Here is a 25,425-nt window from a genome sequence, read left to right on the forward strand (position 1 = left end):
TCGCTATGGTGGTACAGAGCAGCTCTTCCTCCTGGCTTACCTCCTCCCTGTCATCCAGCTCCTACACATAGGCCCCATACACACGATAGAATCCATCCGCAGATAAATCCCAGCAAATGGGTTTCTGCGGATAGATCCTATGGTGTGTACACGCCAGCGGATCTGTTTCCGCGGAGAAATCTCCTCTGGGATGGATTCCAGCAGATCGGATATTTGCTGACATGCACAACAAATCCATCTGCTGGAATCCATTCCAACGGATGGATCCGCTCGTCTGTACAGACTTACCGGATCCATCCGTCCAAAGGGATTCCCCGCACGCGTCGTAATGATTTGACGCATGCGTGGAATTCCTTATATGACAGCGTCGCGCCCGTCGCCGCGTCATAATAGCGGCGACGGCGCGACACGTCATCGCCAGAGGATTTCAGCGCGGATTTCAATGCGATGGTGTGTACACGCCATCGCATAGAAATCTTCTGAAATCCTCGAGAGGATTTATCCGCGGATACGGTCCGCTGGACCGTATCTGCGGATAAATCCTCTCGTGTGTATGGGGCCATAGGCGTGCTCCAGGTGGACATCTCTTGCGCTGTGATTGCCGGTACCCCCAGGTACGCAGATTCAGACCTCTCTCTGGGAAGCCTCCAGTACTCTGTCTTCAGTGACTTGTTATGGGATTGACTTTTCTCAGCTCTGCCATCCTTGCTGTGTACTCCAAGGAACTGACAGGTCGGCAGATTAGCGATCTCAAGAATGTGCGGAGAGAATGTTAGTCAGCGACAGCATCAGCTTTCACCCCTGTTAGGCATATTTTTGGAGACGGTGGACAAGTGCAAGAAGGCAATGTTTAGGGGGATGGGGGCCAATGTGTACATGGAGGATGCAATACATGGGGGAATGTTTAAAAGGAAGTGGGCAAGAGGATAAATGTGGGCAAGAGGGGGTATTGTGTACAGGGAGGGTGTACTACATACAGAAAGGGGGGTAATATGTACAAGTGGGTGTAATATATGTACAGGGGGGTAATATGTATGGGGGGTAATATGTACAGGAGGGTAATATGTACAGGAAGGGGTTAATAAGTATAAGTGGGTGTAATATATGTACCTGGGGGTAATATGTACAGGGGGGTAATATGTATTGGGGGTTATATGTACAGGAGAGGGTAATATGTACAGGGTGGCAATATGTACAGGGAGGGGGGAAATATGTACAGGGAGGGGTTAATATGTACAGGAGGGGGTAATATGTACAGGGAGGGGGGTAATATGTACAGGGGGTGTAATATGTACAGGGAGGGGGGTAATATGTATATTTTTCAGTGAGACAAAAACTGACACACAGAGAAATAGGTGTCTGTTCTTCCCCCTTGCTGTGAGTGACAGGTGATTTACATATCTCATGCAGGAGCCTGAAAGTGGCATTCTTTGTACTTTAGATTCTTTCCTCCTTTCTTATCCAGCTCTCCAATGATTGGCTGCTCCACACCTCAGCATGATTGGGCATGCTGAAGTCATGTGGTGACTTTTCTGGGTTTTGACTGGATGTTAGTGATCATAGCAGAAGTTCAGTGTAAGAAATACACAGGAGAAAATGCATGTTGACAAGGGGAGTGTAGAGGTGGGCGGGGAGTCTACTGACATCACAACTCCACTGAGCTCCGGACAACAGACCCACCCACAGAATCTGCAGTTTTTCGGATTTCATAACAGACAGAGGGGAGTCGTTTGAGAGTTAAGGATACATGCAGGAGGCATGAATATCCTTATAAATAACCACTCTGGCAGTAGTTTAGAAAGGATGAGAGTGTGTTTTCATCCACTTTAAGGTGCCATGTGGGGACTGCATTCAATTGACCCTTCTCTCTATAAAATTAATACATGCAATTGTATATTGTGGTGTTTTTGAGCAAAAAATGGTTAATTCAATTAAATAATTAAGAGATTGATTGCAGACTTTTCAATGAGTATACTGTATACAGTAAATGTATATGATTGTTTGTATCGTGACGTGTTCTTATCTGAGGGAGGGTGCTAACAACCTAGCCTGAAACATCTGGAGGCTTAGAAGAGGTACTGCGGGTGGGAGCGCTGGAGAGAAGAGGAGTATTGCAGCAATATCATTTGTTTTTAACCTTCAGGAGGCCAAAATATTACCAGTGTTGGGAACTAAAATACATTTTTGAAGTAATAACAATTATATGTCATAATTTATTTATAAGGTAGTTACATCTTTTCTTGGAATTATTTATTTGTAATATGTTTTCATCAAAATAACATTGATGGCTCTCTAATATATATATATATATATATATATATATATATATATATATATATACTGTATGCTCTCATCCATGCATGGCGATAAAGGAAAATGTACTTTACTACGCAAACTGTCTTTTAATATTTCTAACATGTTCATTGATTTTCACTTCAAGGAAGAACAGACAATTCCCTCACCTGATGACAAATGTATATCCTACACCTGCATGATCTCAATGGGGAATCTCAATGCTGTAAAAGAAAAGGAAAGATGTGAGCATCAATCTCAGTCAGACTGTGGAATTGTAAGTTATTATGAATTGTACTGTATTTTTTCCTGCGTTAGAGCTTGTAGCCAACAAGTCATTATAAATCTTTACTTTAAATAATTACTGCATGTACTGCAATGTCGAACCATCAGTTCTGACAACCTGGGGTAATTTTAATGTACACATGCTATTTATTTCATTTTCTTGCCTTGGTTTTTGCAACACATGTTTTTTGCTTGAATATCAGGAGACAAGCCAAGTCATAACCAAAGTGGCAAATCTAAAAATCTATAGTAACTCCCAAAGCATCAATGTAAACAAACAAGACTCTGTCCAGGCACTTTATGAGTTCTGTGTAGGAGGGTAAAGTGATGGTATGGTCATTGCCCCTCCTCATTGGGCGTCAATGAGAGTGACATGAAAGGCCTTCCCCTGGTGTGGGTTCTTCTGCGCTACGTTGGACACTGAATACAGGTCACTTTCCCACACACAGGGTACCAGGAACAGACAAAGGGTCTCTTATAAACGTTCTCAATTAAATTATATACCACTATGGTCACTGATGCATTTAGGAGGGACACGCTGAGTCAAGGCCTTCGTTACCTCTCCAGCGTATCACCGCTACCTCACTCCCAATAACCGTAGGAAGCCCCACTGTGCACCTAGCTCTGACTTCATGTGTGCACTTCTCTTAACTCTTCTGTACAGGTTGGGGACCTCTGCGGTGCTGATCTGCTACCATTACTGTGAGAGACGGACCTGCTCATGGAGAGAGTGCCAACACACTGATGTCTTCATAGCACAATGTGTTTAGTGACACCAGTTGTAGACTACGTGGGCCCGTTACTTGCATTACACTCCTTTAGTAACTTTAGACCAGGCAACGTTTCAAAGCTTTACTGAAGAATACATTAACATAAAAGTGTCCATTCTTGGCAAAATCCATGGATGGTATCTTCAGAGAGGACTGCAAGTCCCAACAATCTCTGAACTTGGCATGGCACTGGCAATCCAGACTCCAGCAACCACAGTGAGCAATTCCCACACATTTCTTTCCCTCTGTGTGTGAGTCCCCCTGGGTCTGGCCCTTGTCCCTTTTTAGAGCACACAGGACCGCAGAGTTGGACCCAAGAAAACACTAGCCTTCCCAGGTGGGGCAGCATTAATCTCTAAAAGCCAGTCGGTTGTTATCCCGGAGGAGCGGGAGAAGACATACCCCCTCCTGCCGCCTTCTGGAGCTCTTACTGGGTATCCCGTCCCACCGGGAGACCCGATCCACAATCCGCCCCTTCCAGCGTCTAGACAGAGACTGTCACAAAGCCAGAAATGGCTTCATTACAGTTTTCTGTATGTAAACACAGAAGCGACGTCACAACGCCACCTCCGGTTTACACAGCTGCCAATAGCACCGGATTATAAAAAAAATTACAGTATTCAGAATCGCCATTTTTGACAATCTGAATACTTTGAAGGGCAAAGGAGGGATTTGGGGTCCTTTGATCTATCCATAAAGAGTACCTGTCACCACCTATTACTGTCACTGGGGATGTTTACATTCCTTGTGACAGCAATAAAAGTAATCAAAATATATATTTTTTTAAAACACAATGTAAAAAAATCAAAAATAAGAAAAAAATGTTTAAAGCGCTCTCGTCCCTGCGAGCTCGCGCAGCAAAGAAAACGCAAACATAAGTCGCGCCCGCATATGTAAACGGTGTTCAAATCACCCATGTGAGGTATTGCCTCGATCGTCAAAGCAAGAGCAATAATTCTATCACTAGACCTCCTCTGTAACTCTAACCTGGTAACCATAAAAATGTTTTAAAGCGTTGCTTATGGAGATTTTTAGGTACTGTTGCCATTCCACTAATTTTAAAGCATGACATGTTTGGTATCTATTTACTCGGCGTAACATCATCTTTCACATTATACACACAAATTGGGCTAACTTTACTGTTTAGTTTTTAAAAAAATCATGAAAGTGTATTTTTCGCCAAAAAGTTGCATTTAAAAGATCGCTGCACAAATACCGTGTGACATAAAATATTGCAACAATCGCCATTTTACTCTCTAGATTCTCTGCTAATATATATATATCTATCTAGATATATATATATATATATATATATATTTATTTATATATAGATATATATATATTATATATACCGTATACGCCGATAAATACGGTACATATAATGTTTGGAGGTTCTAAGTCATTTTCTATCAAAAAATATGGATTTTAACATGTAAACGCCAAATATCAGAAATAGACTTAGTCATGAAAGAATTGAAATTGCGTTGATACCAAAAAAATAAACATATTATAAAAAACAAGATTTATACAGTTTAACTCTAATAGATTATACAACCCCCCCCCCCCTCCAAAGTATAGTAAATCATCTTTAGACAAATGTAATAGGCAGTCATGGATAACCATGACAGACAATATTTTACATAAATAAGGAGGTGCACAACCCGCCATGTTTCGCCTTGTCGGCTTCTTCAGGGGCTTCTTTGGAGGGGAATGAATGTAGTAGAGTTAGGCTTTCCCACCTAAGCATTGGGGGTGTTGGAGGTAAAGCGCCACTATTTTTAGCGGCGCTTTACCATATTTTTTGCGCCGATTTTCAACCACTAGTGGGGCGCTTTTAACCCCCGCTAGTGGCCGAAAAAGGGCTAAAACCGCCCGCAAAACGCTGTTGCAGCAGTGCTTTGTCGGCAGTTCGGCAGCGCTGCCCATTGATTTCAATGGGCAGGGGCGCTTTAGAAGTGGTGTATACACCGCTCCTACAGCGCTGCAAGTATGCTGCTAGCAGGACTTTTTTTACCATCTTGTCAGCACACCCTCTGGCTTTCACATTTGAGTGAAAGGAGAGGCTCTTTCAAGGCTCTTTGCAGGCGCTATTTTTAGCATTATAGTGCCTGCAAAGCGCCTCAATGTGAAAGCAGACTTTTTCTGGTATATATTGACTTTGGGAAGCCCCCTAGGGGCATTACACATTCCTGCCAGAGCACTAAAATGTGGACCGGGCGTCTATCTATGTCATTCCTGCCAGAGCACTGAAATGTGGACCTGGGGTCAAATGGAAGGGCTTTACCCAAAAGCCAAGAAAGGGTCCAAATAGAAAGGGATTGACAATTTAGGCTAGTCAATCCTATGTTTAACCAAAAGGTACTAGAAAAGAAAGCTTCTGTTCAAACCCATGCACAAAAAGATAAGCTGATTCCAAAAGCTGGGATGAAGTGCACAATATCAGATCTTATCTCCCACAGAGAGGATGTCACAGCTAAACCGTCCACACTGTTCACCTAATCCGAGCTGGATATATAACTGCCACCAATGAAAGCAGAAAACAGATGTTTACTGTAATGCCGCGTACACACCATCACTTTATGTGATGAAAAAAAACGACGTTTTAAATCATGAAATAAAACAACGTTTTTGAAACTTTATTTTCATAAACGACGTTGCCTACACACCATCGTTTTTTCAAAATGCTCTAGCAAAGCGTGGTTACGTTCAGCACTCTTTTCCATTGAAACTAGCTTCATAACTTGCTTCTGAGCATGCGCAGGTTTAAAAACGTAGTTTTAAACGTCGTTTTGCCCACACACTATGATTTTAATTGACACAAAAAACGACACAAAAAAAAAAATTCACGTTTTCCCCCACACACGGTCATTTTAATTGACGTTTTTCAAAACGTCGTTTTTTTTTCATCACATAAAGTGATGGTGTGTACGCGGCATAACTCATTATAAAATGTGGGCTGAAGTTTGGCTTCAATGTACTAGCAATGTACTAGCAGATTTATATACACTAACACTCTCCTTCCACTGAGACTGGCAATGCTGCTGTCTGCTGTGCCCCCTATGCTCCTTCTTCCAGAGTGGGGGCTTTCTAAGGCTCCCTTCACACTAATGTTCCGATTGGGTCCCCTGTCCGTTTCTCAAGCAGACCCGATTGGAACCTCCATTCTCCTCTATAAAGTGGCAGGTGTAAATGGACATGTGTCCATTTACACCCGCCTACATTAAAGCTGATGGAGATCTGTTTCCCTTCCATTCAGCGGCACAGATGGCAGTTGGGTGTAAACGGATAGTCAGTCCGTGTACATTCGTCCACCTCTAGAGAACGGGCTGTGTCCGGGTCTGCTCTGCATAAGTGAAGCAAACACAAACCTGTCATCCGCCTGCTCGGGGGGATCAGCTGACAAATCCCCTGCCGGGCAAGTGGATCGCAGCTGTAGTCTGCCCTGTGTAAGGGGGGGGGGGCTAATACAGAAAGTGTGTTACTGGGCAGATCACAAGGTGAAAACAGGGGGGAAAAAGAAAATGAATGCAGCCACCACATCTAATAATTGGTAAGCTGCAATATATTACATTTTTGGTTTTGGGTTTAGTACTGCTTTAACTTGCCTAGCGGTATTCCCGAGTCTTGCTCGGGGAGGAATTCCAGTATCATTAGCGGTATCCCCGAGCCAGACTCTGGATCGCATCGCAGGATCCAGGCAAAGTTACTTACCTTGTCCCCTGGATCCTGCAATGTCTCCCCGCTGTGTGTGTGAGCTGTCGCCTCGCTCAATTCACACAGTGCCTGAGCTCCGTTCCCAGCGACGTTGCAACGCACAGGGGCGGAGATCGGCGCCAAATTCAAAAAAGTAAAAACACACAATACATACAGCATACTATAATCTTACAGATTACAGTACTGTGTAAAATAATTACACATCCCCTTTGTACCTAGTGGTCTGTCCAGTGTCCTGCATTCAAGTTTATATAATAAAGACTGGAAACTGGAGATTGTCTATAGCAACCAAAAAGTGTCCCTTTATGTCAAAAGTGGTTTTAGACCAGCTAGAAAACAGAGATAATAAATTAGAATCACTTGCAGAAGTGAGTGATAGTCATTTGTGGGAAAATTTGTCATCAAACACTGAAAGTAATGACAGCGAAAATACTGCAACTGAGCAAATTTCTGTGTTTTTGATTTGATTACATTATTGATTAATTTTTATTATTATTATATTATTATTTGTTATAATTATTTATAGTTATTTATTTTATTATAATTTATGATTTTGTGTTTCAAACTTTATCATACCCGGGATGTCCTAAGAATTACAGGCCTACAATCTAAAACGCCAAATTTCCATGCAACATAATTGTACCGCTTTCAGCATCAAAAATCTGACATAATCATACCGCCAGGGAGGTTGACAGCGCTACCCAGATGACTTTGGCTCAACCACCAGTTATACTTTCCCAAGATATAAATGGCTGCAAAAATCATCGTAAGCTTTAGACTGATTACAAGTAAAGCTGATTACGTTTTAACCTACAGAAAAAAACAGAAAGACAAAAAAACCTGTTCTGTTAGTGGCACTGGCAACGTAGATACATTTTATGAGAATCATCCAAGTTGTGAAAGTCTTGTTAACCACTTCCCGCCCGGCCTATAGCAGAATGACGGCTGGGCAGAGGTTGCGTTATCCTGACTGGACGTCATATGACGTCCAGCAGGATAACAGCCGGCACGTATTGCGGCGATCGGTGGTGCAGTGTGTCAGTCTGACACACCACTGCACCGATCTCGGTAAAGAGTCTCCATCGAAGGCTCTTTACCATGTGATCAGCCATGTCCAATCACTGCTGATCACAATGTAAACAGGAAGAGCCGTGGATCAGCTTTTCCTTACTCACGTCTGACAGACGCGAGTAGAGGAGAGTCGATCGGCTGCTCTCCTGACAGGGGGGGTCTGTGCTGATTGTTTATCCGCACAACCCCCCCTCGGATGCCCACCCAGGACCACCAGGATGCCGGAATGGACCACCAGGGATGGCCACCCAACTGGACCACCTAGTATGCCACCTAGACCACCAGGGAAATGTGCCCAGGCACCTGCCAATCAATGCCCAGGCAGCTGCCAATCAGTGCCCACCCAAAATGCCTGCCAGTGCCACAAGGGATGCCTATCAGTGCCATCTATCAGTGACACATATCAGTGCCACATATCAGTGCCCAGCAGTGCCACCTATCACTGCCGCCTATCAGTGCCACTCATAAGTACCCATCAGTGCAACCTTTTAGTGCCCATCAGTGTTGCCTATCAGTGCCCATTAGTGCCGTCTATCAATGCCCATCAGTGCTGCATATCAGTGCCCATCAGTGCCACCTATCAGTGCCCATCATCAGTGCCACCTCATTGATGCAGCCTTATCAGTGCCCACCAGTGAAGGAGAAAACATACTTATTTACACAATTTTATAACGGAAACAAAAGAAACATTTTTTTCCAAATTTTTGGTATTTTTTATTTGTTTAGCAAAAAATAAAAACCACAGAGGTGATCAAATACTACCAAAAGAAAGCTCTATTTGTTGAAACAAAATGATAAAAATTCTGTTTGGGTACAGTGTAGCATGACGGGCGCAATTGTCATTTAAACAGTGTTGAAAGCTGAAAATTGGCTTGGGCAGGAAGGAGGTAAGTGCCTGGTATTGAAGTGGTTAAGATGTATGTTACTGCCTGTCAATCTTTCCCATGCAGTAGGCTTTCGCTTAGCCTCAACAATTCCCAATGTGGGTGAACCTTCCAAAAGCTTTAAACAGCAAAAACACGAAAAACTCTGTGCATTTGTAGTTTTATTTTAACATACACTGGACACACTGAAAGTGTAATTTCACCCAACCCGGGAAGTTATGCTTTTTCACCCCCCTTCCTTTTCATATTTCGAGACTTAAAACATTTTTTTTTGGGGGGGGGGATCAGTTACCTGTTTTTGACAGGTACCCGCCCCTTCATCCGCCCAGATCACCTAGGTGATATATCATTTTTACAGTGGGCAGCCAGCTGCCCACACAGTTAACATGCTGGCATCGGGGGCCAGAGACCGGTGAAGAAACTGGTTCGGGTGACAACAGCGCTGGATCCCTGGACAGGTGAGTGTCTATTAAAAGGTTTTCCATTATGCCCATTCGACAGAATCCGGACAGGCTGCTGTACACACTGGGCAAATGAACCACCTGTTTCTGTTGAACCGGCCATTATCAGCCAATATTTGGCCTGTTTGTACCAGCCTTAAGGTGTGAAATTGTTGTCAAATCACTGGGCTTAAAATTGTTAAATTAAATTTGATCTGAGTGACAGGCAAAGTTGAAGACCTACAACCCTTTAAAGGGTTAGTTTTCCAGTATAATGTAGATTGACTTATTCATGTCTTTTACAAACCAGTTCTCTTCTATGTCCAAAACTGAACCTCATTGTCTTTATGCACCTTAAAGCGGAACCTAACTGTATCTGAGCAACACAAACTGAAAACACTATTTAATCCATCCTTGTCTTTATGCTTTACAGTATTTTGCTGAGAAATCACTTTGAAAAAACTCCACCCTAACATTTCTAGCTGAGGCCATTTTGAGTTAGGGGGATAATTCATGTGGCATACTTCCTGGAATCCATCTGCTCTTAGCTCAGGCTTGCAGGCAGGAGGGCTTAGCTAAGAAAAACCTTCCTCCAGATGAAAGAAAAACAATTCTATTAAGACTTCAGGGATGTATGACATCATTTTGGCCTAGACCAGAAACCAGGAAGCAACTAATGAAATATAAAAACAAGGGTTTAAAACAAGTAAATTTAATATACAGCAACTTCCTAAATATGTACGAAGATTAGCAGTTTATAATAGTTAATGTTGACTGAGTGAGCTTTACGTTGTAGGAAGACTGCTTAGTTCTGATCTGCACAGTTTTCCCTTCTTTGATGGACTGTGTGTTTGTAGAGTGATTGCTTTGTTTCCCAGTGCATGCTGACCTGAATAAATAAGAACCGTTGCAGACACTACACAGGACACTGTAAATAGGAGGTTTCACACCTAAATCTCTTACTTTCTTCCCTGGTGTTTACAGAGAAAATTAAAAGATACCTCTCAAACGGATAAATTATAGCAGTAAAAATCTGATAGAATTTATAATCCCCTTCCCGCTTTACCAAAAAAGGACCTGGCAGGAATTGGGCTTTTAACCACTTAAGCCCCAGACCTTTAGGCAGCTAAATGCCCAGGCCAGGTTTTGCGATTCGGCACTGCGTCGCTTTAACAGACAATTGCGCGATGTGGCTCCCAAACAAAATTGGCGTCCTTTATTTCCCACAAATAGAGCTTACTTTTGGTGGTATTTGATCACCTCTGCGGTTTTTATTTTTTGCGCTATTAAACAAAAATAGAGCGACAGTTTTGAAAAAAATGCAATATTTTTTACTTTTTTCTATAATAAATATCCCCCAAAAATATATATTAAAAAAATGTTTTCCTCAGTTTAGGCCGATACGTATTCGTCTACCTATTTTTGGTAAAAAAAATCGCAATAAGCATTTATCGGTTGGTTTGCGCAAAATTTATAGCGTTTACAAAATAGGGGAGTTTTGCTGCATTTTTATTATTTTTTTTTTTTACTACATTATGGCGGACACTTCGGACAATTTTGACACATTTTTGGGACCATCGTCATTTTCACAGCAAAAAATGCATTTAAATTGCATTGTTTATTGTGAAAATGACAGTTGCAGTTTGGGAGTTAACCACAGGGGGCGCTGAAGGGGTTATGTTTCACCTAGTGTGTGTTTACAACTGTAGGGGGGTGTGGCTGTAGGAGTGATGTCATCGATTGTGTCTCCCTATAAAGGGGATGACACGATCGATGTAGCCGCTACAGTGAAGCAGGGGGAAGCCGTGTTTACACGCGGCTCTCCCCGTTCTTCAGTTCCGGGGACCGATCGCGGGACCCCAGCGGCGATCGGGTCCGCGGTCCCAGAGATTCGGACTGGGGCACGACCCACGGCTGGGTAGATGTAAACGATGTGCCGGTACGTCGATCTGCCCAGCCGTGCCATTCTGCCGACGTATATCGTCGTGCGGCGGTCGTTAAGTGGTTAAAGCTCAATTTTGGGACGTTAGAACAATCAATATTTAATTAAGTTATACATTGATTTAATTATTAAATATATTAACAGTGAACTAGCATATACAGTATCTCACAAAAGTGAGTACACCCCATTACATTTTTGTAAATATTTTTTTATATCTTTTCATGTGACAACACTGAAGAAATTACACTTTGCTACAATATAAAGTAGTGAGTGTACAGCTTGTATAACAGTGTAAATTTGCTGTCCCCTAAAAAATAACTCAACACACAGTCATTAATGTCTGAACCGCTGTTAACAAAAGTGAGTTCACCCCTAAGTGAAAATTTCCAAATCGGGCCCAATTAGCCATTTTCCCTACCTGATGTCATGTGACTTGTTAGTGTTACAAGGTCTCAGGTGTGAATGGGGAGCAGGTGTGTTACATTTGGTGTTATCGCTCTCACTCTCTCATACTGGTCACTGGAAGTTCAACATGGCACCTCATGGCAAAGAACTCTCTTAGGATCTGAAAAAAAAATTGTACAAACATGATTAAAAAAACATGAAAACTCAACTGATGATCACAGATACGGCTTGAGTGGTTACTCAGAACATCAGCTCTATGCTAGCTACATACAGTATATCATAAATCAGTCCCTGGGTGCACCATAGTCACACTAGCAGACGTCTCCTTATTAGCATAATACAACTGCTCAGCTGTATATGGTTGAAATGTCAGTCTTTTATGTGACAAGTCTTTGATGTAATTAACATTACCATATTTGCCTTCCAGGGTTACCAGTATCAAATACCCTCTGATCAGTGCTGTGGAAAATGTGTGCCAACATCTTGTGTATACAAAACTCCAGATGGAAACACCATACTCCTAGATGTACGGTAACACATTGGGTTGAATTAATAAATGCAAAAAGGCTGCTCACTTTGCAAGGGAATTTGAAAAAATTCACTCAAGTTCTCAGATTATCCAGACAATATAAAAACAGATTTCTGTCAATCAGTTAAAGCGACTGTAGACCTATTTTTTCTAAATAACATACATGTCATACTTATCTGCACTGATTTTTTACAGAACAGCCCTGATCCTCCACTTCTGTGGTAACCTGCTGGCTCCTTCTCCCGCTAAGTGCCACCATAGCAAATTACTTGCTCAATCCCAAGCTGCACACTGAGTGTCAATTGACACGTAGATCATGGCTTGGCCCTGCCCCCAGCTCTCTACTCACTGACTGTGATTGACAGCAAAAGGAGCCAATGCTCTTGTCTTTCTGTCAATTGAGGAGAGAGAGCGGAGAGAGATGCTGCTCTCGGGCACAGCGCTGGATCAGGATTGGGCAAGTTTTTTTTTTACAGTAATGCAGAGTATGCATTAGGGTAAAAAAACGTCTGCCATTTAAAATCACTATAATTACATAGTTATCGCCAAAAAATGTGCAATCTATCACCCATGAGTTTGGTTGACCACCTTAATTAAATAGGTGACCCTAGGAATAAATAACAAATAATATAGCTGCTGATTTTTAAACAAGACACTTACCTGTCCAAGGATCCAGTTCTATCCTCACCCAAGCTAGCTCTTCCTTGATCAAAACCAAGTACCAGCACTTCTGTCCAAAGCACTTCTGTCCAAAGTAGTAGAGGAGGTGGAAAAGCAGAACCTCCCCTTTTGGGTGAAGTTCTGCTTTAAAAAAAATGTTTTTTAAAAGTCCAAAATGAACAATAAATAAAAAAAAACTGTTGTGTAGTTGTCTAATCAATCCAAACAAAAAGTGGATCAAACACAATTATAAATGGAGTGTCTACAAGAATCCTCTAATAATTAGGTGAAATCTATTATAAGTTTCATATAAATATATTACGTAGGCATGTGCATTTCGTTTCGTTCCAAATCGAAATTCGGACGAATTTTTCATTATTCAGACATTCGGATGCATACGAATTCCCGAATTGCAATATTAACAAATTTACCGAACCAGAACGAACGTTTTCGATTCCGAATCGAAAACCCGCGGACAAAATTCGATCGGAATTCGAAAAAAAAATAATAATAATTTTTCGAATCGAATTCGAAAACAAATTCTATTCGAAAAGAGATTATTTGTTTTCGAATCCGGTCGAAATATTTTCGAATTCGACCAGACTTTTAAAAATTCGGTCGAAAACGAACGAATTCCGAAAACGGTCGAAATATTTTCGAATTCGACCGAATTTTTCAAAATTCGGTCGAAAACAAACGAATTCCAAAAACAAATTTAAGACATGTAACAAATCTAACGGAACGAAAATAATTAAATAACTAATTAAAAGAAAACAAATTTTTCCCTTTTGCACATGCCTAATATTACGTGTCCAAAAAGTGTCTCTCAACTTTTAAAAACGTGTCTGTGAATTCCACAGGAATATTCAACAATCAAGTGGTGAGTGAACCCACCACCGCCAAACAGACAGCCTCTTGGTGGTGGTGGATTTACTCGTCACTTGATTATTGAATATTCCTGTGGAATTAATTTTAGAAGTAGAGAGACACTTTTTGGACACAATATATTTGAATATATTTTTATGAAACTTATAATAGATTTCACCTAATTATTAGGTGATTATTGGAGAGAGACACTATAATTGTGTTTGATTCACTTTATTGTTATTTGTTGGATTGATTACACAAACACAATAGTGTTTTTTTATGTGTTTATGTGTTATTCATGTGTATTTGTTATGCTTTTAGAGTGTGGCTGTAGTAATTAGGATATTTACATTTAGATTAGCACTATGCACAGTTTTATATATATACTCATATACAATACATTGACTGAAAGATCGAATTGAAAATGGAAAAATAAGGGCATTTTGTGAACGGTGTTCAGATTTTTTTCAGCAGAAAAACTGGTCGCTTATTTAAGTTTGTACATCTATGGCCAGCTTTAGAATCAACTTCATCTGTTGGCAATTACAATATCTTGATGGGAAGCATTTATCAAATAGATATGAAGTTAATAAACGCCTTCTCCTGCACAAGTTTACAGTCCACCTGCAATGTCTGCCGTCCTGTAAAAAAACTTTTTGGAACTTTTTTGGTAGGATGTATGAACAAACCGCATGAAAGATTTCCCAGAGATCTATTGGTGCCCAACCCTAATTCCAAAAACAATTTGTTCTTCTTTCTGTGGGTCCACTAGAGCTTCTTTGGGGTTCTTTATGATTTTGTATTTTACCTGACGTGATTAGTGCAATTGTGATGGAGAAAATTTATATCTTTATGTTTGAAGCCTGAAATGTGGCAAAAGGTCGCAAAGTTCAAGGGCGCCAAATACTTTCGCAAGGCACTGTACATACATACAACAGTCATGAAAAATTGTATGTTAGTGCAAATAAAAAAAAAGTATCACAGACAGTACTCAATTTTCTCTGTATTTTACCTGGAAAGTCAATTGAAACCACAGCTGGGAGAAAAGATGATAATGTAACGTTTATATATGTTGGGAAACATTTGGAATGTTTCACAAAACGGCAGCCCTCAAAGTGCAACTGAGAGGTACACTTTAGCTTAATCTATGAAGCCAAACTAGCTGGGACTTTCATATTAATCTCTTTTTTCTCTTTTCTTATTTTTAGGAAAGTGAAAATTGGAAATCTGATGACAGTTGCACCACTGTTACTTGTCAAAAAATAGATGGACAATTTTTTTCATCTTCAGCGACAGAGACGTGCACTTACACCAGTGCAAATGACTGTGGACTTGTAAGTTGCAAAGAAATTCAGACAATTTGTTATAGTTTTGTGAAAATTAAAGCGCTTGTTAAATAATAGCAAAAGCAATACAGAGGAAAAGGGCAAATACCTGAAAGAAGGAACATTCAGAAACACAGTTAAAAGAATCTCCAGCTCCACTGATTGGGTTTATGTATTGTCACAAAGCAAAAAACTGTTTGTTTTATAGGTACAGTGAGTATTGTGTATGTGTTGATTAATTTCCACATAGCCAGCATAGGTCAGGGATTATAGAAGCAGGGGTACTTTCTGTCAGTAATACATTACTGTGTATAACAAAAGGTTCCAGACTGCCTACCTGTCAGTGCAGTCCTGCTGGGTCATCGCTGATATTTTTACTGTAGAGTCTGTCCATTGGTGAAATAGTGTTTACAGTTCGCTCACTCTGTCTGTACACCTAAAACAGAACAAGTACAATGGTGGGGAAGTTTTCCATACTCTTTTTCCATTTCTTGGTATACTGTCACTAATATGAAAAAATGTCTCTGTTTGCCCTTTTGGTCCCCAGACCCAACCAGTCTTGTTTGGCTATGCAATATCTGTACTGACATGTCTTAATCAGGCACTGCCTGCCTGCAAGCCCCCCCCCCCCTCACTTATGTATTGATAGGCAGGTGCACAGCTTTGTCCAATTTCATCATCCCCCTGGTTTAATACAGGAGCAAGAAAGTTGTAGCTTGGTCTCCCGGGCACCCACTGGGCTCTAAGGGCCAGATTCACAGAGGAGATACGACGGTGTATGTCCTATCTATGCGTATGTCCTATCTATGCGGCTGATTCATAGAATCAGTTCCGCATAGATAGCCCTAAGATCCGACAGGTGTAATTGACTTACACTGTCGGATCTTAGGATGCAATACTTCGGCCGCCTCTGGGGGGAGTTTGCGTCGTATTCCAGCATGCAAATTAGCAGTTACGGCAATCCTCAAAGTTTTTTCCCGTCGTTACGTCATCGCTAGTAATTTTTTCCCCGTCGCAATTTTACACCTGCTTTAACATGGCTTAACTTTATTCGAGCCATGTTAAAGTATGGCCGTCGTTCCCGAGTCGAATTTCAATTTTTTTTTGTTTTGGCATAAGACGTCCGGGAATACGAATGGACGCTACGCACGTCGCCGTTCGAATAAATTACGTCACTGCGCGCAAAGCACGGCGGGAATTTCAAGACGGAGCATGCGCAGTACGTCCGGCGCGGGAGCCCGCCCCATTTGAATTGGGCGGTCTTGCGCCGGACGTGTTTACGATACACCGCCGCAAGTTTACAGGTAAGTGCTTTGTGGATCGGGCACTTACACTGAAAACTTGCGGCGGTGTAACGTAAACGGGTTACGTTACTCGGCCGCAATTATATGTGAATCTGGCCCTTAGCTCCTTCCACTTTGGATTCCATTGTGCCATGAAGATTTATAACTGCCATTTGTAAGCTGTGCTGTTCATCCAGATGATGTGCCAGGTGTAGTTCATAAAAATTTCAGGTAAAATGCCACTGCAAAAAAAGTATGTTAAATGATATCTAAAGACATACATTGGGCTAGATTCAGGTAGGGGCGCGCATAGTTACGGCGGTGCAGCGTATCGTATTTACGCTACGCCGCCGTAAGTTAGAGAGGCAAGTGCTGTATTCACAAAGCACTTGCCTTCTAAGTTACGGCGGTGTAGCGTAAATGGGGCCGGCGTAAGCGCGCGTAATTCAAATGTGGATGAGGGGGCGTGTTTTATGTTAATTCTTGGTGACCCAACGTGATTGACGTTTTTTCCGAACGACGCATGCGCCGTCCGTGGAATTTCCCAGTGTGCATTGCTCCAAAGTATTCCGCAAGGACGTCATTGGTTTTGACGTGAACGTAAATTACGTCCAGCCCTATTCCCAAACGACTTACGCAAACAACGTAAAAAATTCAATTTTCGACGTGGGAACGATGGCCATACTTAACATTGCGTGCGTCTCCTAATAGCAGGAGTAACCTTACGCCGAAAAAGCCTAACGTAAATGACGTAAAAAAATAGCGCCGGGCGTACGTAAATTTGTGAATCAGCGTATCTAGGTCATTTGCATATTCTACGCCGAAAACGACGGAAGCGCCACCTAGTGGCCAGCGTAAATATGCACCCTAAGATACGAAGGTGTAAGGCCCCGTACACACGGCCGAGGAACTCGACGTGCCAAGCACGTCGAGTTCCTCGTCGAGTTCTGGGATGAAGCCGCCGAGGAGCTCGGCGGGCCGCCTTCTCCCATAGAACAACGAGAAAATAGAGAACATGTTCTCTATTTTCTCGACGAGCTCCTCGGCGGCTCCATCGAGCCAAAAGTGTACAGACGACAGAGTTTCTCGGCAGAATCCGGGTTTTGACCGAGTTTCTCGGTGAATTCTGCCGAGAAACTCTGTCGTGTGTACGAGGCCTCAGAGACTTACGCCAGTCGCATCTTAGGCTAATGTCGGCGTATCTTGCTTTCTGAATACAGAAAGAAGATACGCCGGCGCAGATTTAAATTTACGCGGCGTATCTATAGGTACGCCGGCGTAAATTCTCTCTGAATCTAGCCCATTGTATATAATTTTTTATAGAGTAAGGAGGGGTTAGAAGGAGCCTCTCTTAGATATTTCTTTTTTGGTTGTCCTGCTGCTGCAGAGATTTACACTCTCCATGCTTACAAAATCCAAAAACAAGCTATGTGCCACAGCAAGTGGTGGGCATGGCAACATTGCACCTAACAGTGACCAGTCACAAAAATGTAAACAAAATACAAGGCGACTTCTTTTCATCCAGTTGGTGGGGTCAGGACAACGAGGGGTTGAAAATAGCAGTACGGCTTTTGTGTATGAGTACCCCAGCTCTCATGGTCACAGCACCTGAAGTATCGTGAGAGCATTACTATTTGGAATCAGTTAAAACTGTAAATAATACACAGCAGCGATGTTGCATACACTCATAAGAGTTAACTACAGGCGGTCCCTGGGTTACAAACAAGATAGGGTCTGTAGGTTTGTTCTTAAATTGAATCTGTAAGTCGGAACAGGTAAATCTTTTAAGTGTAGCTCCAGCCAAAATAAATAAAAAATTAAGCTCTTTGGATAGCATAGGGAAGGGTTAACACCCCTGTAACATTTGTTTTGCTGTCTGTGCCCCTGTTAAGAAGATTTTACCTCACTTTCTGTCCCAATGACAATTGGTTTCTGAAAATTTGGGGTTAGTAAGGAAACAAGGATTGGTGATAAAGCATCAGTGGAGAAACCTTTTTCCCCTATTAACTCTCACAGGAGTGAATTTCCCTTCCTAGGGGTAGATTTCCTCTCACTTCCTCGTCTCCCTCCATTTGTAAGTAGGAGTCATTTATAAGTTGGATGTTTGTAACTAGGGGACTGCCTGTATTTGTTGCACAGCACAGTTTATTATACATTGTTTGTCTGGAATTCCACTTCAGGATGGGAAAGGGAGTGTTGATATTCTATAAATATTCTATAAATTTTATAAGGATAAGGGATCATCACATCTTCCATTTTGTCTTCCATGTTTTTCATCTATGCATTTAAAGCGGCTCTTCACCCTAGGAACACATTTTGTTAAGTTTGCAGCTACTAATGCTGACTTTTACAAAAGGACACTTGAGCCAGTTCTTCCCTGGTCTTTGGTCCCTGGTGCTAACTTGTTACTGTGGGCAGCAGCTGCACTGCATTTTATGAATGGTCCCATAGCCTTCTGGGGCCTGTGACATGTCCCAGAAGGCTGTGGGCAGGGAGCGGTGAAGAGAACTTCTGGAAAATCTGCCACTGCGATCCAAACGAAAGTGGGAGCAAGTACCTGGCAAAACCAGGTACCCCCCCAGAAAAAAAAAAAACAAAGGTAATAGGGAGGGAGGGCTGGAAAAGCAGAACTTTCCTTTTTTGGGTGACGCTCTGCTTTAACTGTTTGCATTGAGTTCAGCTTTAAAGTCTAATAAAAAACAAAGAGAAAAAACAATCATGTGCCCCAATTTAATTGTCTCTCTTTAGGGGTAAATCATCAGGAAATTTACCCCTTGGAGTATTGGCAGCATTTCCTGTTAATGGGATCAGTCACTCATCTGCTAGCCGTGCATTGGGCAACCAGTGACAATGTGTGTTTGGGTATGCTGCACTGCAACAAAAAAAACGACAGCAGGAACTTTATTTTCATATGATAAAGTGCATCACAATTAATTTATTTAGAATTGGTTCCCTAATATAGTGCTCCGTAACACACAAAAATGCACACATTGTGGGGTATTAGATACCAGTGTGAATAAACTCGTATTGCCTTTTTTCTACCAACTGATTAGAATGTTTTTATTTGAAATTATAGAGGACTCTTAATATGTTGTCTTTTAATATATTGTTATTTAACAATGCAAAGTTCATAGTTATGGTTGTGTATCACCAGGGTTATATATACCAGACTGTTCCCAATCAGTGCTGTGGAAACTGTGTCCAGGGGTCATGCGTGTTCACTACAGCTAATGGAGTACTTACAACCCTAGAGGTATTTTTAGTCCTATTTTTTAACTCTTTAAATAAAAACTATGTTTTTTTTTTTCATATTTTTATTTGTTTGGTGCTTTACATACAGTAAACATGCAAAAGTTGAAAACCAAAGGGCATGGTCAATCAAAGGTGTAAAGGTTGTGTAAAGCAACAATGACTGGATACATAAAGGCCAAAATCGGTGATAATAAACATCTTTACATGGATTATGGTTGCCCTGATAGTTGTCTCCACCTCCAGTTACCAATAAACATAAAAATATGGTAAAAGGATGTATTAGGGCATTAGGGTAATATATTGAATAGAAGACTCTGATTGATTGTTTACATACTAATTGGTTTAAGAATTGTTGCACATATTATTAGTATTATTATTATTACTAGATTTTATCAAGTATAATTTACGTAATATTTAGCAGCACTGCACTATAATGCCCTGTACACACGATCGGTTTGTCTGATGAAAACGGACCGACGGACCGTTTTCATCGGACGAACCGATCGTTTGTGGGCCCCATCAGTTTTTTTCCCATCGGTGAAAAAAATAGAACCTGTTTTAAATTTTTCGTATGGTTAAAAAAACGATAGAAAAAAAACGATCGTCTGTGGGAAAATCCATTGGTCAAAAATCCACGCATGCTCAGAATCAAGTCAACGCATGCTCGGAAGCATTGAACTTAATTTTTCTCTGCACGTCGTTGTGTTTTACGTCACCGCGTTGGACACGATCAGATTTTTAACCAATGGTGTGTAGGCAAGACTGATGAAAGTCAGCTTCATCGGATATCTGATGAAAAAATCCATCGGTTCATTTTCATCAGACAAACTGATCGTTTGTACAGGGCATAAGAGTACTTAATTTATTAAAACCAGTTTTAGGCTTCATGTATACTTCATGTAGGTTTTTTACAACCTCTCCTGAAAGATTTAACTTGACAGATAGTCACATATTACACTTGACTCCTGTTACCCCTTCAGCAATGTCTCGGCTGCAGCACTGCTCCTCTCACTTTCTGAACAGAGAGAAACAGGAACCACTCTATCTAAAGCTAGGAAAAACGTTTTTGGCTTCACATACACTATAACTGATAATGCAGTGAAACCTTACAGATGAGGATTCACGCTGGAAATCAACACAAAATAAACTATTTATATAAATAGGAATTCATATATGGTTACAATGCATTGTGCAAAACTGGTTTGGGTCTCTGTGTAACTACTACTTTTTCTTTGAAAGGATGGACAAACCTTACCTGAACCTAGCGACATTTGTATAGTTTATAACTGTAAGAAGACAAATGAACAATTTTCAACTTTGGTACTAAATAAGAAATGTGAGCATGAGAGTGCTCAGGACTGCCAAGCTGTAAGTTAAAGTGAAACTTATCTATCTATCTATCTATCTATCTATCTATCTATCTATCTATCTATCTATCTATCTATCTATCTATCTATCTATCTATCTATCTATCTATCTATCTATCTATCTATCTATCTATCTAGCTATATATCTATCTATCTATCTATCTATCTAGCTATCTATCTATCTAGCTATCTATCTAGCTATCTATCTAGCTATCTGCAATTGTATTGATACCAGGCCATCTGTGGATCCTATAATATTGTATTACTGCACAGAGACAGTCTGACATTAGAGAGCTATTTATTCCAAACTGCTTGTTGATCATCATTAATGCAGTGTATTGAAACCATGACTTCTATGGTGTATGGCTTTGAGACCAATGACACAATATAATTAGACAGAGGATGGTAAGGTGGACCAGTAAAGAAGCCAACAAAAAAAACTATGTGAATCTATTATGAATCACAGCATGGCCTTTTTAAACAATTCACTTCACTTTTTAAAACGTTCTTTCTTTTTTCTATGCTCTTCTTTTTTAGCACACTGTGACCAGAGCAATACAGTGTTACCATAGTAACATTGTACTATTCTAGGGAAGTGATCAAGATGTTTTTTTCTATGGTATAAGAAACCATTTTTACTGAATGAAATTGATTCATCCAGTGTGTATTACTGTGATTAGCTATGCTTGGCCACAGCAAATCACATGGGACAGTGATTGGCCCTGTGTGCAGTGGTGTGGCGTGGGGAGTGCAGGGGGTGCTGTGGCCCCGGGCGCAATATTTAGGGGGTGCTATTTCAAGCCAGTGTGTCACTACTAGCTGTGTCCTCCTAAATTTAATTTCCTGTGTCGCTGGGCGCCCAAAGCTCTGGCCGCTGTCTTTCAATGTCCGGCGCACTGTGATTGGGCCATGGGGATCATGTGCGGTGTGGGGCTGGCCTGTCCTGATCCTGAACTCCTGCCTCTGCACGTGACCTTGCTGTGTCGCCGGCTGCCCGAAGGTCCGGCTGGCCTTTCTTTCAATGTCCAGCGCCCTGTGATTGTGCCATGGGGGTCATGTGCGGCGTGGGGCTTGCCTGTCCGTGATCCTGAACTCCTGCCTCTGCACATGACCTCCATACACCCAATCACAGTGCGCCGGACACTGAACAAACATACGGCCACCTCCTCCTATCCTTTGGACTGATGTCATGATGCAGGACAAGCAGGTGAGGAGGAACACAGACTGGGGAGAGAGGCAGAGAGAGAGATGGAGGCAAAGAGAGAGAGAGAGACACAGAGGCAAAGAGAGAGGCAGAGGCAAAAAAAGAGGCAGAGACAAAGAGAGAGAGAGAGGGGCAAAGAGAGAGGCAGAGAGGGAGATAGACAGAGGCAAAGAGAGAGAGAGAGAGGCAGAGGCAAAGAGAGAGAGAGGCAGAGGCAACGAGAGAGAGACAGAGGCAAAGAGAGAGGCAGAGGCAAAAAAAAAGGGAAGAGACAAACAGAGAGAGAGAGGGGCAAAGAGAGAGGCAGAGAGGGAGATAGACAGAGGCAAAGAGAGAGAGAGGCAGAGGCAAAGAGAGAGAGGCAGAGGCAAAGAGAGAGAGGCAGAGGCAAAGAGAGAGAGAGAGGCAGAGGCAAAGAGAGAGAGACAAAGGCAAAGAGAGAGGCAGACGGGCAGAGAGTTACTGTAGGCAGGTCAGTGTAGTATTGTTGGCAGTGTAGTGGACCGTATAGTATAGTGGTCAGTATAGTTTTCAGTGTAGTGGACAGTATAATATAGTGGTCAGTGTAGTGGTCAGTGTAGTGGAAAGTATAGTACAGTGGTCAGTGTAGTGTAGTGTAGTTCTCAGTGTAGTGTAGTGGTCAATATAGTGGTTAGTGTAGTGGAAAAATAGTATAGTGGTTAGTGTAGTGGAAAAATAGTATAGTGTCCAGTGTAGTGTAGTGGTCAGTGTAGTGGACACTGCAGTATAGTATGGTGGTCAGTGTAGTGTAGTGGACAATATAGTATAGTGGGCAGTATGAGTATAAGATAGATCAGTATTGGAATCTGGTTGGTCAGTACTATTGTATTTAAAGGGACTCGGGGAGTGCTAAAAGTCTGCAGGTTGGGGGGGGGGGGGCGCAAATTGCTTGCCTTGCCCCGGGTGCTGACAACCCACACTACGCCACTGCCTGTGTGTACCATGTGACCACTGTTACCAATCACAGCTGGCAACACAATTGCACACAATGAATGCCATGAATCAAAGCCATTCATTGTTTACAATTGTCATGTGATCTGTTGTGAATGGTCACAGCGATCACCTGGTACCAGCAGTGGGTCAGTACACTTATCAGTCTTCAGGCACAGCCGGTGACAGATTGAGCCGTACCGTGGCCTGTTCTGGGAAGACATCATATGACATCCACCTAGAACAAAAAAGGTCCCGCCAAGCCGTCCTTTGACAATAGGCTGGGTGAGAAGTGGTTAAACAAAACAAATTTACATGTCCTATTTCCATGACAAATCTGAAAAATAAGAGGTTTATTCATTGTTTTACTGTAGAGGGCTAAGCCATGCTGACCCAAAAGCAGCATTCAGACCCAATGAAGTATCCACATGCTGTGAAGTGTTGTCAGTGCAGGTTGGCGTTCTTCTGCTTTTAGCAAATGAAAATACATGTCAAATGTCAAGAAATGATCTCAGTGATTGATCATATTTCCATCTTCTGTGGTTCATGTTTGGGTTGAATAAATAAAAAAAATAAAAAAAACAATCTGATTTGCAGTTACAGAAATAATAATAATAAAAAAATGTTCCAGTAATATACAATATCCACTTCCATTATTATGTTTAGTGCCAAAGTCCCCATAAACATGTTTTTAAACAGTTTTTGTTTTCTCCAGGGAGAAGAATATCAGAAGGTTCCTGATCAGTGCTGTGGCCAGTGTGTCCAGACACAATGCCTGATTATAGATGCTGATGGAACAAGCAAAACTTTGACTGTATGTTATTAATTCAAATTTACGTAATCCAAAACAATGAACATTTTTGCATGTTGTGATAAATGTTTAGTATTGAAGTGTTGGAACCAATATTAACCAGTTCCTTACTGTAAAATGACGTCGGCAGGAACCTTGTCTCCCTCCGGGTGGATGTCATATGACATCCTGGGCTTCCCGACCATCTAGGGGGCATGCGCCCCCTAGACGGACGGGATTTTTTATTTATTTTTTAATTGTGATATTTATTAAATCAAAAAGTATTTTTTTTTTTAAATTGTCGCTCTTTTGTTTATAGCGCAAAAAATTAAAACTGCAGAAGTGATCAAATACCACCAAACAAAAGCTCTATTTGTGGGGAACAAAAAAATATAAAGATTTCATTTGGGTACAGTGTTGCATGACCGCGCAATTGTCATTCAAAGTGACAAACTAAAAATTGGTCTGGGCAGGAAGGGGGTGAAAATGCTGTGTATTGAAGTGGTTAAATATCCACTATTCTTTTAGGATCATCAATAAATCTAGTATGGTTTTATTAATAAGTCTTATCTACAAACCTCTGTTTTTTAATATCTGTGATTGCTTAAGGAAATCATCATCGCTGGTACATTTTCTCCTCACTCTCGTCATCTGACGGATGGAGCTGGGATTGTATGGGGGATGGATGAATCTGGGATTGGATTGGGAAATGGATGGAGCTGGGATGGTATTGGGGTGGGGAGGATGGAACAGGGATGGGATGGGGGTGGATGGAGCTGGGATGGTATTGGGGTGGGGTGGATGGAACTGGGATTTGATCGGATGGATGGAGCTGGGATGGGATTGGGAGTGGATGGAGCTGGGATGGTATGGGGGGAGTGATGGGGATGTATGGAGATGGGATGGGGGGTGGATTGGACCAGGATGGAATGGGGGATGGATAGAGATGGGATGGGGGGTGGATGAAGCTGGGATGGGATGGGGGTGGATGGGGCCGGAATGGGGGGTGGATGGAGCTGGGATGGTATTGGGGTGGGTTGGATGGAGCCGGGATGGGATGAGGGTGGATGGAGTTGGGATGGGATGGGATGGGGGGGTGAATGGAGCCGGGATAGGATGGGGGATGGATGGAGCTGGGATGGTATTGGGGTTGGTTTGATGGAGCTGGGATGGGATGGAGGGTGGTTGGAGCCGGGATGGGATGGTGGGGATGGATGGATATCCTCTCCCCCAAAATCACTCCAAATCACTTTGATTGTCCCCATCCCCCACTCTCTTCTTCATCATCATGCCCCCCTTCCCTCCTCTGTAAGACTCACTTTTAAATTACTCAGACGGTCAGACCAGCGCGCTCGTGCCTCCTTCCCTCCTCCTCTGACCTCTGTACACAGGAA

The 25,425-nt window shown here is 41.9% G+C and overlaps 1 protein-coding gene across 1 annotated transcript in view; it reads left to right on the forward strand.

The window, feature by feature from the left end:
- Positions 1 to 25,425, forward strand: part of LOC120916792 (mucin-2-like) — a 59,739-nt gene that overhangs the window by 25,842 nt on the left and 8,472 nt on the right. The window contains exons 4-9 of the mRNA XM_040327728.1: positions 2,441 to 2,569; positions 12,231 to 12,329; positions 15,068 to 15,193; positions 19,622 to 19,720; positions 20,959 to 21,087; positions 23,957 to 24,055. Coding sequence (XP_040183662.1) covers positions 2,441 to 2,569; positions 12,231 to 12,329; positions 15,068 to 15,193; positions 19,622 to 19,720; positions 20,959 to 21,087; positions 23,957 to 24,055 — 681 coding nt within the window. The remainder of the gene's footprint in view (positions 1 to 2,440; positions 2,570 to 12,230; positions 12,330 to 15,067; positions 15,194 to 19,621; positions 19,721 to 20,958; positions 21,088 to 23,956; positions 24,056 to 25,425) is intronic.

The sequence above is a fragment of the Rana temporaria genome, chromosome 11 (assembly GCF_905171775.1).
Source record: "Rana temporaria chromosome 11, aRanTem1.1, whole genome shotgun sequence".
NCBI lineage: Eukaryota > Metazoa > Chordata > Amphibia > Anura > Ranidae > Rana > Rana temporaria.